This window comes from Macrobrachium rosenbergii, chromosome 56 (genome assembly GCF_040412425.1).
Source record: "Macrobrachium rosenbergii isolate ZJJX-2024 chromosome 56, ASM4041242v1, whole genome shotgun sequence".
NCBI classification, from domain to species: Eukaryota; Metazoa; Arthropoda; class Malacostraca; order Decapoda; family Palaemonidae; genus Macrobrachium; species Macrobrachium rosenbergii.
The window spans coordinates 11,739,004-11,760,708 of NC_089796.1; the positions used below are offsets into that span (position 1 = coordinate 11,739,004).

At 34.1% G+C, this 21,705-nt stretch overlaps 1 protein-coding gene across 3 annotated transcripts in view; it reads right to left on the minus strand.

The window, feature by feature from the left end:
• Window positions 1-3,691: 3,691 nt before the first annotated feature.
• MAPk-Ak2 (MAP kinase-activated protein kinase 2) overlaps window positions 3,692-21,705 on the minus strand; it is a 363,081-nt gene continuing 345,067 nt past the window's right edge. For 2 of the 3 annotated variants that reach the window (XM_067100588.1, XM_067100587.1), the window contains exon 7: window positions 15,614-19,735. In XM_067100588.1, coding sequence (XP_066956689.1) covers window positions 19,532-19,735 — 204 coding nt within the window. In that variant the 3' untranslated portion in view covers window positions 15,614-19,531. Of the gene's footprint in view, window positions 11,856-15,613; window positions 19,736-21,705 lie in introns of those variants that run through there. The other variant, XM_067100589.1, reaches the window with a different exon arrangement.

Consider the following 21,705-nt stretch of genomic DNA (forward strand, 5'->3'; position numbering starts at 1 on the left):
CAATGTTTTGTCTTCATATTTAATATCTGTGAACATAAAAAGGCATACATGTATAAGTGACAAAGATTCATACACTAATATATATATATATATATATATATATATATATATATATATATATATATATATATATATATATGTGTGTGTGTGTGTGTGTGTGTGTGTGTAGAATCTACTGGGCACTTTTTACAGATACATACAGCATGTAATTGTAATAGCCACAATGCCCTTCGAGAAGTTAAGAGGGCATTGTGGCTATTACAATTACACACACACACACACACACATGTATGTGTGTGTGTGTGTGCGTTAATCTACCTGGCAATTAAATGAGTGAATAAGTTTCACCCAAGCCCGTAAGTGGTTTAAAATCACACCCAAGTTGCAGTTACCTTGCCCTTCACGTTAACATTCATATATCCCTCTTATGATAAAATGATTTACGAAGCCATCTACGCTGACGTGTGAAAGACCTTTCCCTGGTGTGGTTGGAAATGCATCTCGGGTGCGAGAGTTCAAATCACTTAAAGCTCCAACTTGTTTTCTCTGTTCTTTTGTTATATCCGACGCCATTTTATCTCTAGTGGTATACACCTGTTCTTTCCCCTACCCCTTTCTTATTTTAATCCCTGACCTTCCAGTCGCATTCCGCTCTACCATTCATTTGGAAATGGAGTTGGAATATAAAAGTCAGGCCAAAGCGCTGAAAATAAAGTTGAAACAATGTTAGGAGAGGATGGAAAGTAAGATGAGAGAAAGAGAATATGGATGGTGCTACAATAAAAGGAATGGAAGGGGTTGCAGTTAGGGGCCGAAGGGACGCTGCAAAGAACCTTAAATGACTACAGTGCACCGCGTGAGGTGCACTGACAGTAATACTCCCCAAAGGAGACCATTCATTTGGGATCATTTTACTTATGTTCATTAAAATAGCTATCTTCAAACACTTACCACTAATCTTGTGTGGTGTTATCTACAGACTTGGTGGTATCTCTGACGGAGGTTCATGAAACTTGGTTCCTTACACCAACCTCAAATTTTTTTTATGTCTCATATTCCTTCTCCTTCAAAATGAAAACTGACAAATAAACCACTCTATCTGTTAGCATGTCAGAGAAGGACCATATAATGAATCTGACTTCTCTAGCCTCTGAAAAATTGGGCTCGTTGGGTGATGCATACTCTTCAAGCAGTTCCTGATTTATGAACCCTGTGACAAAGCACTGTACTAGTTTACCCATATGGTAAAAATCATTGCAATGAGAGGGTCGAGATGGTAAATCCCCAACAGTGGGACATTCAAAGCAATAGCTCAAATGAAGGTACTTCCATTCTGCAAATTTATACGAGGTGGTCAGCATAATCGTGGCATTCTCACACAAAGACTGTTGCTGTTGCACACAAAAATTATATATACAAATGCACGCTGTGTTGTATCCCACGAAAATTGTTCTCATTAGGGCAGGCCCTGCATATAAGAAAATCACAAGGACAGAGTCTGAAGATTTCCTTTTAATAAATAGCCAAAGTCCTCACTTTCCACGGTTGTAAAGTTTCTTTAATCTATTTGCCTTAAATATTACCTGTACATAGCTCTCAAGAATTGTGTGACTGCACGCTCTACTTTCACATTATTATTGTACATGACAGGCTTCAGAATCCCAAAGACACTTGGGTTGATCAATTTGATCAGGTTTTCATATCATTCGCCTCTAAAACACGTGTCTAATTTTTATTAATATTATTTTACATCAAGTTTTCCCTCCATGGGATGGGACACGACGTGAGTTTTCTTCGATATGCTCTCCATCTGGTCCAAGTTTACATCTTTCCTCTTATCACAAGCTCAGATCATATCAATCTCGGTTAATTTTCCAGCTTCTGAACACGCTTCTCTGCAGCTTCCTTATTTGCAAGACCTTTTCAGCATACTCCAGCCACAAATCACAATTTAAATGTCACGCACCTTAAAAATTAAAATTACCCGTTTTCTTTGTAAGTGACAATATCTTTCTTAATTTTGAATAGTAATTCCTGAATCCTTTGAATTATTTCTTTTCAAGAAAAACGTATACACCAGGAGGCAGGCTTACCTATTTCGGTTTCTGCACAATAATAAAAAAAAGTATGTGTTCTGTAAATCATACACGCCTCAATTCAGTTGTCTGTCAATCAACAAGTTACTCTACCAAGTTTCTAATTACTTACTTTGTCTAACTACGTAACTGTCTACTTGTATTAACAGTCTAAAGATAACAGAAAATAGTTTCTGATTACTTGCTTTGTCTAACTACGTAACTGTCAACTTGTATTTAATAACAGAAAATAGTGGGAGTTTAAGAAGAGGGTTTAACCTCAATGAATTGATAGGCTTACTGCTTACAAGGCAGATTATAACCGTTAAGAAAAAAATGAGTGCTGTTTACAAATTAGAGGGAAAGAAACTCACCAAACTGGTTCACTGAAGGCAAAACACTCTCAGTATGTTGGTTTCTAGCTTTTACTGAGACATGCTGTCGCTTACACCAAATTCCGAAGGTTTGTCGTAAGCCGTTTAGCACTGATTTTTCTTTTAAGATTGCCCATGTTGACAACAGACTGACGTATATAGTACCTGCAGATAAGATGCTCTAATCACAAAATTAGATCTCAACATGGAAATGTAATTTGAGTAAGAGACAAAGAATAAAATTGTAGATAGGGTCTACATCACTAGCAACAGTATTTCAATGGGTGACTATAAAATATCTATCAAGTAGTTTAATTAGAACATCGAGTTGAAACACTTTACTCTTGAAGACTGGCTCGAGTGCTCTGCTTTCATTTAATAATAACTTGCAGCTCTTTGAAACAATTAAAAACTGTACAGATTCAAAATGATGAATTTCTTAACATCTGATTTACTTCCAAAACTTCACATTCGCTGCTGACTGAAGCTTGAATGTTCATATAATTATGCGTATACCTAACAACTTTCGGTTTAAAATTTTAATAATTAAATAATTTCAAAATGAATTTCTCATGAAATTTTCCCGGCTCATTTCCAGACCTTGACATGAAACATACTCCTGTGAATCTAACTGTTAGAAGGCCTGCATTTACAAAGTCTCCATTTGCTTTGTAAATGAACATTTAGCACATGTCATACCCACATCATAAACAGCTGCTCCGTTTACTAACAATATGGTCTTTTAGTTACACACCAGCAGTCTAATAAGCCTTCCATTTTGCCCTAACTAGTGCTACTCTTATCTTACTGCTTCACAATGCAGTGGGCTCTAAAGATAACAGAAATGCTCTACATCTTCTGAAGCCTGTCCTTCCAAAGAGGATGGTCCTTTTCCTCCTCCTTTTGACCCACTTGTGCTTACACATTTTGGACATTGAAAATACTTTGCTTCGATCTGTCCTGAGCATCTCTTTTGGCATCATGTTACGTTCAATAAGTAGTACTGAATTGTTCCTCACTCTCCTGAAGCATTCACCTGCCTGATTGGACATTTTACATGTCATCTGTGCCATTTGATCTCTTCCATCTCAGCTATCCAAGTCCTTTAACAATACATTGCTACATTTTTCACCTCTCATTCAAAAACAAAACCTATGAAGGTCTAGAAACTATCCTATAGTGTAGTTTCACTACTTTAGGTGATAAAAAAGAACATCAGAAAGATGGGAATGAAAATACCAATAACATTAACAGTTTATTTAATTAGTTCTCACATACAATCTACATATGCAATCTTCCTGTTAGAAAGCTTCCCTTCATTTCATGAACATCTTCCATACCTTTGACTGATATCACTGCATGAGCCATGAATATCTTGAAGAGTGTCTATGTAAGTCATCCTAATAATTACCCAAGGCTGCTACCACAAGCCCAGAATGACAATTTACAAAATTAATTGCCAAAGACTAATCAATGGGAAAGAAAAGGGATGGAAGCAAACTGTAATTCTTAGAATTTGTACATCCAAGATTAATCAAATTCATGATTAATTTTCTTATAATAAAATACTGGATTAAGACCATTGGTAAATACTTTTGCATACAAAAATATCAACAGCAACTGTAACACAGAAATCACAACCTACTTTTCTCATAAAATCTAAGTTCATAAATGTGATTCTCAATCTTTTAAATTGCTTTAAGCTGTTACTACCAATCACGAGACATTCAATCAGAAAATACAGTAATTTTTCTGTTCCAAGACACTACAAGTAGATATCCATGAATGTCATGCCAATACAGAATTTTCTTTTGCATGCATACACAAATAAGCCAACTGTAGCAACCCGAATAAATAAAGAAATATAAATATGGCTACTCATCACCAGTACTCACAAAACACCGTAAATAGGTGCTCAGAAAGAAAAAAATACTAGTTTTTCATTTTGAATAATACCCTTCAGTGCAGTAGCCAGCATATGAGCACCAGTGCTATAGACTGAACATCCACAAAGACTACAGTCTTGATTTCTCATTCTCGTTATTTCTTTAAAGTGAATGATCCCTCAACTATAATCATGTCTATAATGAAAATGTTGGTGTTCTGGCAAAGCAGAGCAGAAATCAAATGCCATGTTAAATTCAAGTTGCAATGACATGCCATGTGAAATTCAATCTAAAAAATAATGACAAACTCATGATAATTTCACAACGATTTAATCAACTAAATCTTTTGACATTTTAAGCATTAAATCTTCTAAGTGTAGCTGTTCAGTTAAAAATGAAGCATAGACTGAATGTAAGGGACATTGTAGAATTTGATAACCATATTAAAAAAAAGTAAATTAGAACACTGAGAGGAGGCTTCTCACTAAAACAATAAGAGTACAGTTTAGTGCTTGAAAACCCTAATTCTAACATATATCTTATGCAAGATGTGAAGAGGACAAAAATTTAATTTTAACTAGCTACTCAACAACTAAGAACAACACAAAAACCCAAAGTTATGATTACTAATCATTAGATTAATTGATACCCGAACCAATGTTAATTATTGTACAAAGTATTTTCAAAAATTCCGTGAGAGAGAGAGAGAGAGAGAGAGAGAGAGAGAGAGAGAGAGAGAGAGAGAGAGAGAGAGAGAGAGAGAGAGAGAGCACTGAAAATGCTACTCTTTTATACTGGAATTGACTGAATATTCTTTTCTTTGACATATTTCCTACTGGCACTGAATACCAACTGATTAGCTGTAATGTAATATATTAATTGCAAAAGTTTGTCATGAGAAGTACCAATATCAAAAACTACAGTTGTAATTATTTTATAAATTCCTTGTAACTGTGATGCCTCTAACACTAAAAAATGGGTGCTTACTACCCCATGCTGTTTATCCCCCAATAACAAAATCATCTGAACATGCATCACGTTTGCTTAGTACAGTATATTGGCATGCTATGCAATTACTAGACCAATAACCTATCTTTGACATGGCACATATACTGTAGTACCAAACTACCATCTGCATAAAAGATGTCATCCAACTAGGAGGATCCTCACTTTATAATGATTTGCACCACACTTACACAGTAGTTAATTTTCCATATATGGTCTCTAAATATTCATTGTAGACATACAGATAACTGCTAGCATCACTCAAAGACTCAGTTTGGTTACAGGAGTCCTCAATATGAATTAAGCACTTTACTACTGCATACATTTAACACTTAGCTAGAAGCTTCATCTTTGACAGAATATTATATTACTTTTTCTGCCATGACTGCTCGAGAGAAGAGGAACTGAAAGCCTCTACAATGCAAGAATGAATGTAGACATGCCTGAAACCTGAGAACATGCCTATCTTTGATAGATCTCCTTGTCTACTTTTTACTTACAGGAACTAACATTCTAATGAAAATTATGGTTATTTTGGCAGCACTATCAATTACCAAAAATGCTAAGTTTTGGAGATCTCAGAATAAATTACCGTAAAGGTTACGTGATAACTACACTCCTACTCCAAAACAGGTGCAATACTTTCAGGAGGATATATTGAGCAATCATTAAGTTTAAAATGCATTTTAAAGTTGAGGGATGATGTACTTGAGAAACTGGCAGCTTTAAATTTACACAGTACTGGTACCAATTCCTTATATGAGAATCTCAACAAAATAAAACATTTAGATGATGTAAACATTAAAAAGCACAATGATGCTTACATTTCAAACCACTGACACTACTCACATGTTGATGAAAAACTACTTTTTCAAAAAAACAACCACAAGCCACTATTATTGAATACCAGTACTGTATAGCCAAATTGTAAACAACAGTTTAGGATTTTATGTCTGCATTGAGACATATATGAAAAAAACTTGATGTCATCTTGCAAAACTATTTTACATGAAATATTCCAAAAACTCATATGCTAACTTCATATTTTACATAAAAATATGGTAAGCTATTCAGTGGTCAGTAAAAATTAGGTCCTATGATTATATTTTTACTCAAAAGATATGGAGAAGGTTTATAAATATACAACAGGAGGAAGTAACCATGATAATGTACAAATAATTTCTTTTCATGCATTACGTACTTATTCACATATCAAATATTAAACATACTGTACAATGCTTTGTAAGTTTATGCTACAGGTACCTTTATATGTGAGGAAATTACCTTTATATGAGGAAATTATCTCAAATGACTGTAAAACAAAGGAATTCAGGAAACCTTTGCTACTGACATTTGTAAACATTATAAGACACCTAATTTAGCCTAAAGCAAACAATGACTAAGTTCAAACTGCTGCCCTTACATGTTAGATGTTAGACCATCCAAACTTCAGTAAGAGGATATGAAGCGGGCTTTTTCTACAGTAATGAAAGGAACTCAAAAACAGATGCTGAAAGGTTACTGAGGTTGTCTGATGATTAATAAAAAGCACAGGAAATTCTGTAACACTAGTTACCCTTCTTTTGTTTTCATTAAACCATGATCGCTCTGGTGCTGATCCAAAATTCATTTGTTCTGACAAAACCAGATGACTGCAAGGCAATGTTCCTATATGGTCCTGGAGCGTGACCATACAGCTCTAAATGCTTGTACCCAAGTATAATTTTAAAGCTAGTCAGTGCTGGTTGGGGTTCATGTGGTACTGGAGCCCAAGAGATCCAACCCCGTGACTATCAGCCTCTCCATACTCATAATGTCTTCCGTAACTCCTAACCTACTTTTATGCCACCATTCATTATTGCTGCCTTTCAATCAGATTTTTGTCAATGATACTGTGATTATATTTTTGTACACTTCCACTCCACTTCACTACACCTCCCTTGTCTGGCCAGCTCTATGAGAATTTCTACTCAAGTAGTCTGGTTAAGCTACTGTACTTGAATATGCCACTATTATTCTTTTTTGAATCTTCATCATCTCAGTTTTTCATGTATCTCATAATGATTGTACTGGATCTTATTTATTATATCAAAACTCCTTACAAATTTAATAATTTACTGAAAATATTTAAAAGAGACAAATTCCTTCCAAGGGTTTACTTTCAATACTTGACATACAGTGTTGGTTGAAAACTAGATGGATTTGAAAGCCAAAAAACAGATTCTAAGTACAGTACCTCATTACGAACAAGTCCAAGTTTTCAAAGCCGATTCATATATTTGAGGAATCAAATATAAAATTTTCACAGACAGACAAAAGTATATAACATTATCCCTTAATCTCAACTTAATATAATTATGCATCCATTTTACAGTCTTATGAAACAATGGAGAATTAAACTATTATCAATTTAATGAAACCGGATTTAAAATTTTAACTCTTATATGATTCCCCTGAAAGGTCTGTTCTCAAGTTTAAATCTTGTCCAATGTATTAAAATCTCCTTAGAAACTTCATGTTGAAGATTCTGACAAAATTTATCAGGATTTGTTTCTGATAATGGAGAACTGAAAGCCAACTGCTGGTGCCCTTCTCTCTACCTTAGAACGATATGGCTTGGCATCTTTTTTTAGAATGACAACGATTCAATGGTGCATAATGAATTGTAAAATTTTAGCATTTTTATGTCAGCAGATTGTTCTTTGGTGTTATTATTAACTGCAAAAGTAAATACGGTATTACTGAGTACAGTTCCTAAACAAACAATTTTTTTCTGATTGGTATGAGGAAGCATGAGTGTTGTGAACATCCAGTGTGCTTGGCATGTCCAATCACCTAAAAAGTTATTTACAAAACTTGAAAAGTAATCCCAAAATCACTGTCATGTAATTTTGAAGGTGTGATATCTGCAGGTGGATTGATATAAGAAAATTTGTAACACCTGGTTGCTTTACAAATGTGGTCCTAAAAATGTGAAACCCTAGTGCTGTTTTACAATGTATGGATACAAAATGAGTGGATGCAATCTAAGATTTAGAAACTTACAATAGTCCAACGTATGCCTAGTATTTACCAACTAATTGAACAATTTGCATGAACAACCTGGCAGAAATAATGCTCTGTAATTATTAAGATTATTAGACTATTTGCTATGTTTTTGAACAATTTTCTGGTCTAATAATGATTACACTGCAACAGGTATGAATCTGCAAATGGAGCCATTATCCATTTCAAATGAAATATTTCTACAAAGGAAAGCCTAGTACAAGTGGTTAAAACATTAAAATTCTTGTGGTAAATACATTGTCAGATTAAATATTCAATAGTTTCAAAATTCAGAGGTGCTGGTTTTTCATCATTTTATTTCCTTAAAATTCATCTTGAATTGCCACTAATATTTTACAGCTGTTTCATAAAATATTTGAGACTTAGGTATTGTGTGATAAAGCATGTCTGAGGGATTCGAAAAACAGTCTACCAGTTGTTCTAGATTTTTGCTGGATTATCTTCATGAGAATAATGTTAAACAAATAATTCTGCCTTTGATAACTTGTTTTCAAAATTAAACAGACACCCTTTCAATTTCAAGGTTTATTACTACATACTCCATTTTAAGTAAACTTATTTCAAAGGTTATTACTGCAAGTTTAGGCAGTGTTTTCAAGAAATGTAATTTACATTTCAACTTATCAAATCCTCTATTGATAAATAAAAGATTTAATTAATACAGATTTTAATGTATGTGGAAGAGATTGGGATTGATAAAGAATCCGTTAGTTATTCATGTTATGATATTTTTGTTATTCAAACGGGGGAATATTTCTTGCACTTAAGGCTTCTTTGTTGATATAAATTACTGGGAAGTTGTCACTGCTAAACAGATTATTGCTTGCGGCCAAATCAAACCTATCTACACTACATGATGAAAAACCTATCTACACTACATGATGAAAAGTTAGGTTAACAGCCGGAGATGTTCCACAAGTTCTAGAAAAGCATGTTCACATTTTGCTAGCATTTACATGGCAAACCTCATTTATATAATAATTACTGTAACTGCTTAATATGGAGGTTGGCACTCTGCTGATGAGCAGTTTTGCATTGGGGATACCATGGGAAAGTGTGAGGGTGAAATCACTACAATGCATTAAATGTAACAGATGTCACATGAGGTGCTTAGGATTGCAAAATATGCAAGGAATAAGGACTTTTCATACCCATATATACAAGCAAACAGATCACTTCTACTAGATTATATGCATACTGGAACATGAAGCAGGTATTAAGAGGGCAACAAGAGAACAACAACAGCTTGGATGAAATGAAATGAGACTGCTAGATGACTAGCAATGAAAAATATCTCACACTGAACATTTTAAAAAATTAAAATTCACACATATGGTCTGGTATACTCTGTGAAGCAGACACGGACTGAAAAAAATAGGAAGATTTTAAAAAAGGGTAATTACAGAATGCTATGACTCATGGGTAGAATGCAGTGGGAAAATCATACAAATAAGGAATATGGGGGTTAGATGTATACCCAGCAACTGAAAAATAAGACTGCAATCTCAAGAATGAGAAAGAATGAGAAACAGATATTCAGAAAAGTTGTAGATATGGAATGACAAAGACTTGTAGAAGGGCAAGAACATCATGTATAAAGGACATAGATGAAGACCTAGACAAGGTCAGAATTCAGGCAGAGTACACCACAGAAAGGAATTGCAAAAGCTCATTTCACATCTAACCCTATACAGGGCCCATCTGATGCAAAAACATTAATTATGATGATATAAACAGCAACTGCAAGAAAATTACATGTCAGGCATAAAACACAGAGGCAAACTTACACAATATACAGTTTGGCTATTGATTTTCATGAAGACAACATAAGATGTTGAAAACAAATTCTACTTTTAGGCATGTCTTTCCTGCCTGGAGCAAATAAAAACAAATCTAAACTGCACAGTGGGGTCTCTACCACCTAGAATGTCTTCTGTGTAAAACAGGCCCCTAAAAAGAAAAAATCTAATTGAAAGCAAAACTTCCCTTGATGTGTAGTTAGTGAACAAAATGCAAGGTAAGGCAAAGACAAGCCAACCAGCATGTGTGAGTGTAGGGCTTCACATAAAAAGACTTTCACAAAGGGCTATCTATGACAACTATTATGTACCTCATTAACTGTTACATTGAGCACATAGTCTACCAACTGCCATAAGAGTTTTAATGTATATTATAGAAGGAATACAAGCCTCACGAGAATAAGCCTGATATTACAGACATATTTCTGGAGAGAGACTATGTCAAACATTGTTAGAACAGAAGATGTACTAACAAATTTTCAATGTAAATCAGTTTGTGCATGAGGTCTTGTTAAATAATTTATTATTAAGAGCATTATTCTATTGCCAAAAACTTTATCCCCTATCATACAGAAATTTAAGACGGTACCTCTATAAAGTTACTGATTTGGAAAGAAATTTAGTTATATGTACATACCTGTATTTAAATTTATCTTCAAATAATTTATAAGCACCACTACATTTAACAAAACTATCACTGCTATTAAGCAGTTCAACCAAACTACTGACTTACAAAATTACACAAAAATGAAATACAAGCTTTATGCCGAAAATCTAAAATGGAGTATTAATGCTTTAACTGGAAAAGGGAAAATACCTGCAAATGTTTTCCATAACATCTATGAACCTTCTCATTATCAAATTTGTCTAATGATCAAACCTACATCTTATTACTGTAAAAAGCACTCTTTTAGTCTGATTTCATCACAAACATTTTACAATTTCAGAATTCCCCTACATTCTACTCAACATTACATTCTTAATTTTATGAACTTACAGTTGAAATGGAAAATTTACTATCACAACTAAAAATGAACACCAAAAGTAGACATAAAATATGCAAAGTAGGGAAAACTGAAGAAAAATTCACATCAAAAGGATGCTCATACACCATCCATAATTAGAGAATGAATGCCTTTTTATCATGAGCATCACATATGCACCAATGCAGAGCAGGTACCACTCCAAAAGATCCAGGATAGAATCATTCTGATAACTAATTTTACCAAGTCACCAAAATTGAATCCTTGCCTCCCACAAGTGCTGTTTTTATGCAATTCAAGTAAATGTAAAAAAATATAATTTTATTCCATTAAGTAATTGAAATCATGCAAATTAATCCTACGTTAGTATGATCAGGAATAAATCTGATAATAAAGAGTGAAACATGAGCATTTTGAACTTTTTGAGCATATCAGTATCAATTAATTTTCATGCTAAGGCTTGTTTACAACATTTTCCCTTGATCCAACATTTTGACAATTTTTACAATAAAAAGGATAATTTTTATACAAACTCATTTGTAAAAATTTGCCATTATACTAAGTGATACTGACCCATTTACAGCAGCTTGAAGGGCTGTAAGAAGGAAAATCCTACTGCATATGTCCAGCTCAAAATGTCTCTCATTTTTTTTATGACAAGCCCCATCTGGAAGAGAAGGGGATGAGGGGAAGCCACTAAAGATCATGATGAATGAGTTTATACAACAACTTTATTGCAAAAACATTATTTGTTAAATGAAACCCATTAATCATAATTGGCTGGACCTGCAGTTAAAGAAGAAGATTTTGCATTATAACCTCTGAGTAGAACACATGATGCAAATGCAAAAAATCCGATTCCCATACAAAATACAGCCAAGCTAACAATGACTAATGAAATCTTGGTACCTTCCATAAGTAATGGATGTAAAGGAAGACATAACCCAGGACAGTACACTTGACAAGCATCTAAAGCATAAAGGCAGGTACTTAAAGAAAACTCCTCCATGTATCTACAGGGAAGAGAAAGAGGAGTGAAGTTATGAGGTGGGATCAAGACTCAATAAAAAAAATTGGTAATTACTATGTCACAAACATAGATAAAAGCATGCAAAAGAAATGTGTGCAGGCCCAAGGCCAGCTTTAAGAGTAGCAGGGAGCTCCTCTTAATGCTAAACAAGAGAGAAGAGGAGGGCACTGGAAACTTGAGGGTGTTAATCCTGAGCTGAGTGAAGGCCTCATGAGAAAAATCTATGGCTAAACAGGAACTGACAGAAGACAACATGATGAAGAAGCCTTGTGAGTCTGATTTTGGCAACTTGAGAGAAGGGATGGACAAGAGCAAGAGGGTCAGAAAAATAAAAACAACCAGGGGCACTACTTGAGAGTCCTCTGGCCAGAGAAAAAAGCCTAATGTTACTGCAAAAAAGGGCAAGGTGGCAATAGTCAGGGGGTCAAGACTGAGCACTTAGTAGGTGATTCTCAGCCAAAGCTCCAATAAAATGGCAAGAAATTCCTAGCTTGTTTGCATCCCCCAAACAGGAAAAATGAAAATATGCCTGGACTGTCTCCCAACTGGAATGGCAACAACCACCTGAGCCACTGACCCTAGTTGAGGAGAACAGAGTTGAGGGAGCCTGACAGTCAGAACATTGTAACAGGCACAGGCAGGGTATCATTGCACACTCTGCATTTCCAGTCATCCAAGGGAAGGAACTAACGACACAAAGGTAGGAAATGGACATAACAAACACCCATGATGAATTAAGGTCCAACAGATACCTCATACTATACTGCAAGTGAAGAAACTTTGATCTTGTCCTTCCCTAATCACAGATATTAAAGGTGGAGAGGAGAAAAGTGGTGCCTCCAATTGGTCTAGGGAATAACTTCTAGTCTAGAGCAAGGTTAGCCACAGAAATTATGTGCCAAAGATACTACTGCATCAAATCATACAAGGGCATAAACAGCTAATCCTTCAACTGCAACTGAAGACTCAGATGAAACAAGTTATAAATGCGGAATATCCATAATTATCGCTTCTGGAGGCAATGTCACCAGGAATGACATAGCCAAAGAATAAGAAGCAGATAAAACAGAACTATTAGTAGAAAACCCATGGGTTTCTTCTTGTACAGGTGGGAAACCAGTCTTTGCAAGAGTAGTCTGACTGCACAAATGGTGTAGACTGACATTAAAAAATTGAATCGCAAATTATAAAAACAGCTAATAATATCAAACTTGTTTAGACCAGTAAAAAACTACAGTATAATCTGTAAAGGCTAGGCCACTTTTCATGGAAAATAAGCATTAAGTCAGATTTTTAATAAATGATTTCAGAAACAAATATTTAAAAAATAACAAAAGTAAGATAAAAGAGTATACAGTGAAATATGCAAACTGCCTACTCAGAGGTAACAAAATTAACAATTAACATGTAATAGGTTAAGATAATAAAAACAAAAAACACTGACAGGCTTTCATAATACAAAAATCTTAACTTTGCTCTAATGACTCATTACCAGTTAATGGCACAGACCAAACGCTCATGTAATGCAACTAACACCAAACTTCTGGTAATATTAATGCCAAACACACTAGCCTGAGCAAAAGGAAATGAAATATCAATGCACAAAGAAATATGAACAATCACTGATGCCTGCAAAATTTGTCATTCTCCAAATACAAAAAAAATTACAAATTAAAGGAGAGCCTAGAACTCAAACTTACAACTGGTGAAGGTATGTACCTAACAAAATCAAAACCTCTGTCTAACCGTAAATGTCCCTTAATAAGAGAGAAAGTACTAAAAATTTACAAAAAAAGATGGATAATCTCAGAATAATGGGATTAACCTTAATAATTCTACACAGCAGAAAGATTTCAGCTATTACCAACTTGCCAGGCACAAAAGATACAGGCTGATGATGGTACTGAGGGTCTGGATGGTACTGGCGCAGTAGCTTTCTTTACTTTTCTATCCATCTGACAAAAAATTGCAGTCTGGACATTTGCAAACAGACGTGATGGCTAAGTATAAATGATGGGTTTGCCATGAAACAAATGGTTTTCCCGACTGCTTTACTCTTTCTTATGTGCATGTGTACCACTTGCATTCAATTTTAGTATTCTAATAGAGGTACAGTAAACGTCCCGTATTCACGGTCTCACTATTCACGGACTCACGTATTGGCGGATTTTGCCCATTTGCAGTATTTTTCACTGAGAAATATTCACTAATTACTGTTTTCATTTAATTTTCATGGCTAAATGCACTTTTTGTGATAAAACTATTCAAATACTCAGGTATAAGCATTTTAGAGTTTTTTTGTGTTTTAACTATCAAAATAGGCAGTTCTTTGTGTTTTAGAGGGTTTTCAAGTATTTGCGGATTTTAGCTATTCGCAGGGGTGCAGTACGCATCCCCCGTGAATACAGGGGGTTTACTGTAATACTGGTTTTATTCTTGCTCCTTTAAATTTTTCCCTTGTGTAGTTTCCAGATTTCTTCCCTATCGCTTATGCCTACACTACTTCATCAGTTACACTAAATGTTCATGATTCTAAATAACTTTTTGTTGTTGTTGCCAAAATTATAAATACACAACCTTCCCAAAAAACACTGAAAAGGCTACACAGCCAACCATAAAACAAAGTTTTAAAGTTGGTAAAAACTAACAAAAGGACTTACAGTACTATATTTCCCTTTGTTTTTCATATTTCCTGACAAAGATTAATAGTAAAAGCATTTCAACATACTTCTGGAGAGACTACAAGTCCCCAGCTGGAAGGTATGTCAGCTAGGTAACCTAAATCTTGAAGACATGGAAAATCCTTCCACCAGAAAACTTCTCCAAACATTTATTTGAAAATGAAATGTCCGGATTTTGTTACAAAGAATTCATAGTATTTCTACTTGTTTGTCACAACAGATTTTCTCTATAACACTTTTTCTAAATTACTTTTATTATAAATTCTAACATGGAAACTATAAATTTCCTCTGTATATTCCATAATCTTCATGATTTCACTTGACAATAATATACTTATATTTTTACTGACTTTACATCTTGGTCACCCCGAAGTGAAGAATAACCCACAACCTCATTGAAAAGCATCTCCCACATTCATAAAAATCTTGAATTTTACTTCACAGCTGTTATTACTATTATCATCAGTGTAATCATGCCATTGAGCTAATATCTTTAACTTTCACAAGGCTGTCCCAAAGGGTTTTTTCTTAATGAAAATAAATCTTATTTAATATACTGCAATTAATTAGAAATTTACCAGCTAGATGAACTGAAAATCTTGAAGATTCTGACAAAATTTCTATCAAGGATTTGTTTGGAGACAAGATTATATTACACTTGGAAAACAATAGGAACTTTCACTTCAACCCAAAGGTGTAATAAAAAATGAGGCAGAATAATGAAAAAATTTTTTTGAAAATTTAAAAAAATGGCACAAAACATGAGACTTAGGAAAGAGGAAAACAGTCATCCAGAATGAATACCTAAGCCTAACCAAATATACAAATGAAAATTGAACGATGGTATAAAACTCTCACATGACAGATGGTAATTATAAAAGCATTAGTAAAATCATTAGAAGACTAAGCTGTAACTTTATATTTAAGAGGTAACTCTTAATATAAAATACTGTATGCCTACTACAGCATTTATTATCCCAAATATATTGCTAAAGTACTGCCATGTTGCACTAGACAAGAACTACAGAGAGAGTTAATAAAAAATTAGCAAAAGATAAGTTTTCTACTAGCAGATAAAGAAAAATAGTTGTCTAAATCTACAAATGAAAATTCTAGAGTGCAAGAAAAAAGTAAAACAGATAATTATTTCTCAACAAAATCTACTCCTAACCTAAAATATACGAATATAACACTTCAACCAAAACAAGCACCATAAGATTTGGATAGATACAGGGAACTCAAAATGAAATGTGGCCGAATCAATAATGTAATTTGCTAGACAATGTAGGCAAAGTAACAAGAAATGCTCAAGATAATATCTCCAAATCCTTTTATTCTGCATCATAAACTTCAAGACTAAATAAAATTCAACTCCGATTGATACTTTAATACTGAAGCTTTGTCATATGTAAACTGATAAAAATCACTGTCTCCAAAAATGACAAAAAATCATTCTAAGAAAATCCCAATAAAAAAAAATTTACAGTAACTACGTTCTAGGCATCCTTCAAGAGTTTAATGCCCTGCAGTATATGAGCTGCCTAGCTCAACTTAGTATATTTAAGTACTTACTATAATTAAATACCATACTTGAATAATGAGGTCATAAGTCCTGAGGGCCTGGTCTGGAGGTTCATATTCAGGCAAAATTATGTAAACCTACATGATAAAAGATACATGGCAGCTTTTTCATCTGGGATCTTAACTCTAGCTCAGAGAACATGGAAATTCATTTATCTTAAGATAGACCAATAAATGACTCATGGAGTAGTGTTGGCACATAACTCACGGTTTCCTCTAATCATAACAAAAAAAGTCATAAGTTGTCAAATACCTTTAGATGGTAACAAAATACAAGCAACACAGTTTACATTCATGTAAGTATATTTATAAATATTTTGTTTATGAAAATTTGTCTTAATTTTACAAATCATTCATTTTCTTGATAAAATCATAGTCAAGGCTTCTAAAGCTTCACTGATCCTTCTAAATTCTTCTAAATCACTTTTTCTAATAAGCAATTTCAAAATAGCAGCTTAGAGAACAGATACAACTTCATGGCACTACTGTAAACAAAGAAAATACATAAGGAAAAAGAAATTGGAAATTACATAAAACTTCACTGACTACACTTGAATATTAAATATTTCTTAATGAAGAGTTGGAGGTACATATACTGTACATTATCATTACCAATAAGTAGTTACAGGAGACCACTGGGGTCAATGGGTATTCAATAGCTGAAGATCTAAGCGAAGTCAATTGTGTGTCAATTACATAAGATCAGGCAGCTCCTTATTTCTCACAAGTGATGAATTTACACAATTTGTGCTAAACTTCAAGAAGTTTATAAAAATATTTCCTTATTTAAAGACTCTTAAAGTGATCACAAGATTACTCTCCAAATTAGATCCCCATTTCAAACAAGGTCAGCACCATTTTAGCTATTTTTATCATACTGTACTACATTTGAAAATATTTATAGGGCATGGATAACATCATCAGACCCTATGTTAATTTTGAGTATATCATACTGTACTATATTTGAAAATATTTATAGGGCATGGGTAACATCATCAGACCCTATGTTAATTTTGAGTATTCTAAATATTATGCCAAATACCAAATCCCTTTGACAACCTTTACTACAAGGCCAGCACCCCTGTACCTTTCAACTTTTGGGCAGCTTAGATATTCTGTGCTATGGCTACTATAACCACCACCATTACCACTACTCTATTATAACTACTACTAATGCAACTATACTACATCCCTTGGCATACATCACTTGAGCTTTAGACAGTTAAAGGATATCTCCTTTATAGATTGAAATTACTATGCTTTTGCAGAAGAAACAAAATATAACTTACAAAGTCTTTAATTGTAATAACAGGTTGTTTCCAAAGGGTTCAAGAAATCACAAAGGTAGTACAACTGGTTCCTAATTCTGTCCGTGAGGTATCTTCGTTTAACAAGTAGTTTTGCACAGCAAAATGAAAAAAAAAATTTAAAACTTACAATAAGAGATGAATACACTATCTGCTATATCAAAATAGACCAACAGAAGATTTTTTACCTAAACAACCTAAATTCATAATGACTGCCCATTATATTAATTGTACATTGTGTACCTTGTCATTACTCTCAAGACAGTATAGCAAAAACTGTCCTATTCCAAAACTTAACAAATGCTTGTGAAGCTTTGTATTTGTGCTACTTCAACATAAATTCAAATTACGAGATTTTAACAATTTATTCCCAAATCTATATACAAAACCTGCAATCACCATTTGCAAGATAAAGGTATTTATTACTTCTTCACTATTGTGAAAACCATCAACAGGTTCCCATACAAATAAATAGGTGACGTGATATACGTTAAAATGGAACATATAAAATAATTTCATGAATTTTACACCAAAATCATGGTTATGCATGGGAAAAAATAACCTTTAATAAAAAATATTGTTACATCTTAAGTTAATTCTATTACCTATAATTAATATTGCTAGCACATTCAATTAATGCATAAGTCCTAATGCTATTTTTCTGCAGTCAAAAGTATTAAAAAAAGAAGTTACTGCATCTTGTATTAGTTTCTCCATCTACAACTAAATTTAAGAATTGAGTTATATATATACTTGATGATAATTTCCATAAAATACTTGCATATATATCTGGCATGTTTATAGTATTTTACTTATTTTTAGCAAATGATATGTTACTTCCAACTCGGTTAATTTAAGGGCACAAAACTTTGCTCAAATCTTTCAAGTTACATTCTTATGCTTCCACACCACAAACAAAATTACTGAATACGTCTTGTTCCTTGTTAATCACACTCCTGGCAGTGAATATTGTGAAACAATAAAAGATCTGAATGAGTACAGATAGCATCTAAAAGAGGTACAGGTCAGTCTTAAATGCAAGCTTCAGTGAAATTGCCATCAAACCAATGAGTGCTTTACCTTCTTAAAATTCTTCTATGGTTCTATTGGATTTTGAAGCACAATCCATATAGGCTGCCCCTCGTCATTCCCCAAACCCATAAGAGGGACTTGGCTACAAACACAATCCACATCACAGAATTCAAAAGACAGATTTTTAGAATTTGAGATGCATAATGCCAAGGTTTTGATGTTCTTAATTTTTTATATTTTCCATACACCGCAGTACTTATGTAACAAAAACACTCGAATTATGTTTTCACTTTTGGCACCCCCAAGCATCAATGACACAAGATCCTGAGTGCATCATATAACATCTACCTTACTTGAGGTACAGTACAGTGTAGAATATACAAAATATAAGAAACATACCTCTTTTCCTAAACAAAAGTGAAAAATATACATACAAAAGTAATACCTAGTTATTGCTTTTAATTCCTAAAAAGATAAGTTTGAGCCTGATTGATATTGTCTGAGTTTATTTAATGCTACTGATACTTGGTAGACATTTTTAAAACAAAAAAGTAAAGGTTTTTTCATAACAATCCTGTGTAATGAACAGGCTGCACATTTTTAAAAAGGCATCATGCCCATCAAATCTGGAGTCTGACTTATAACAGATGTTTTATGCTTGTAACCCTTCAGTTTTTCACTTGCAAAGCTGAAATCAATGACAATTATCTGTTTAGTGATCAGTCGCTCTCTTGCGACGCTTGCTTAACAATGTGTTATTAGCATTGTCAAGGGTTTTTATCTGCAGTGTATCATAATCCACACGCATTGTAGCTAGAGAGCGAGTCATTTCGTCCTGAACCTCTTGCCACAGGTCACCTTCTTCACGTAAGATTCTTGAGGTGTGCAGGGGAGTCTGTGGCACCTCAGTATATTGCTTGAAAATAGAATGGAAAGGACATGTTTTATACCTCTCAAAACTCAACGTCAACTTAGCCACTAGTGTTAATAAAATACATTATCCGACAAAGTTAAAGGTTCACTACCAAAGAGGACCATACTGACAGACTGGAATTACAAAGGATCCAAAAGGAATAATCATGTAACAACAATGTGAAACTTTGAGGTGTTAATGCCAATTACTGTACCATCCACCATGCATTTTCCCTGATTAAATCTTAAGTCATAACTACCCATTACTTCAAAGCAAACTACTTATTACTTCAAAATAATATTTAATCTTACATTTACAAAAGCACTGGAATCAACAGATGTATTTTTTCTAGCTACCTGCAACTTCTGCTTTACAAACTCCACAGACTCCTACACTGAAGTTCACCAGCGCTTTAGTGTAAATTTTGGGGGGATATCCATAACCACAACTTAGTATTTTCAGTTCTCTCAACTGCTCCCTTTGACATCCCATATACCTCCAAAAACTTTTTTTTTTTATAAAAACCCATGAATTATGATTCACCACTGTTTGATGCAAGAAAGTCCTGGACACTTTATATCCTGATAAAGATGATGAAAAAAACAACAGTCAGCCAGTATGGGAGAAGAAAATCACATTGAAAGTTCACTAACACTTATTTCCGATGAAAGGAAGCAATTACTGTTCAAATAATTTCCCATTAGCCAGGTGAGTTTCTTCAGTACTGTATGTATGCTGATTGGCTTGATGTGTCCAAGGCTTAGGAGGGAAGGAAATATCTGATATGTTGAATTTGGTGTTGTGAGTTAAGACAGTAGTAATGCTGCTTTTGCCTTGGTCTAACACTGTTGGTTCCCAATACTACCACACAAATCAAGAATCATGTAGTATCCAAAATATATGTATATAATCTACTGGTTAACTTTACTAGATATATACTATATTTACTAATTACCTTCTTGAATAACTGACACATCTCTGAATACAGGTTTCACTACTAGGCTAAATACGAGCAATAAGTAAAGTTTCTCTTCCTGGAGCATGATTCCAGCACAACTGTACCCGTAAGTCATGCCGCAAAGACAAATATAGGTCTAGTACAGCTCATTAATACAAATATCTCAAACTCAGATATATTTTACTAGAGCTGATTAGATCCACCAGCACCATCATTCCTTAAACACTATGATATGATGGTTGGGAGAACAGGCTCCCAAACTGTCCATTAAGCTGAGGTGCCAGTTATAGTGCCATACTGAAATATTCACATACAATAGTGAAAATCTGTCTAACCAAACTAAGAGAGCCTTGGCTATGAAACCTATTATCACAACGTAGTCTATGATTTTTTACAAAAGCATTCACTAGTTTCAGGTAAATGAAATTCACTGAATTATTTTCTTTGTTTGTATTCATGGTTTTATAAAGCAGAATGTGCACTATTAGTAAGATGCATGGCTATGCACTGCCAGATCTTTTTGTCCTTTTCGGCCACCCTTATGGATCCACTGATCTGTAGGCTTGCTCGAAAGTCTTTCCGGATTGATTAGGAACAAGAACCTCCAGCTTTCCAAAGCATACAGAACTGATCGTAAGACAAAAATTCAGTTATGCAAGGTAACTCTTAGGAAGTCTGTAATTATACACTGAGTAAAAGGTCCACAATGCACTCAGGAACCACCAGGAAATGCTGCAGGTAGGAGCCCTATACCGTCAGAAGGACAGAAGACAAAACTTTCTCATTAAACATAATGTAACTCAGCAGTGTTACCATGTATAGAATACCTTAATGGAATTGCATATAAAATTTAGGCCAAAGGCCAAGTGATGGGACTTGAGAGGTCATTCAGTGCCGAGAGGGAAATCGAGTGTAAAAAGGTTTAAGGGTGTAACAAGAGGAAAGCCTCACTGTTGCACTATGAAACAATTGTTAGGACATGGTGGAAAGTAAGATGGAAGAGAGAGAATGTGAA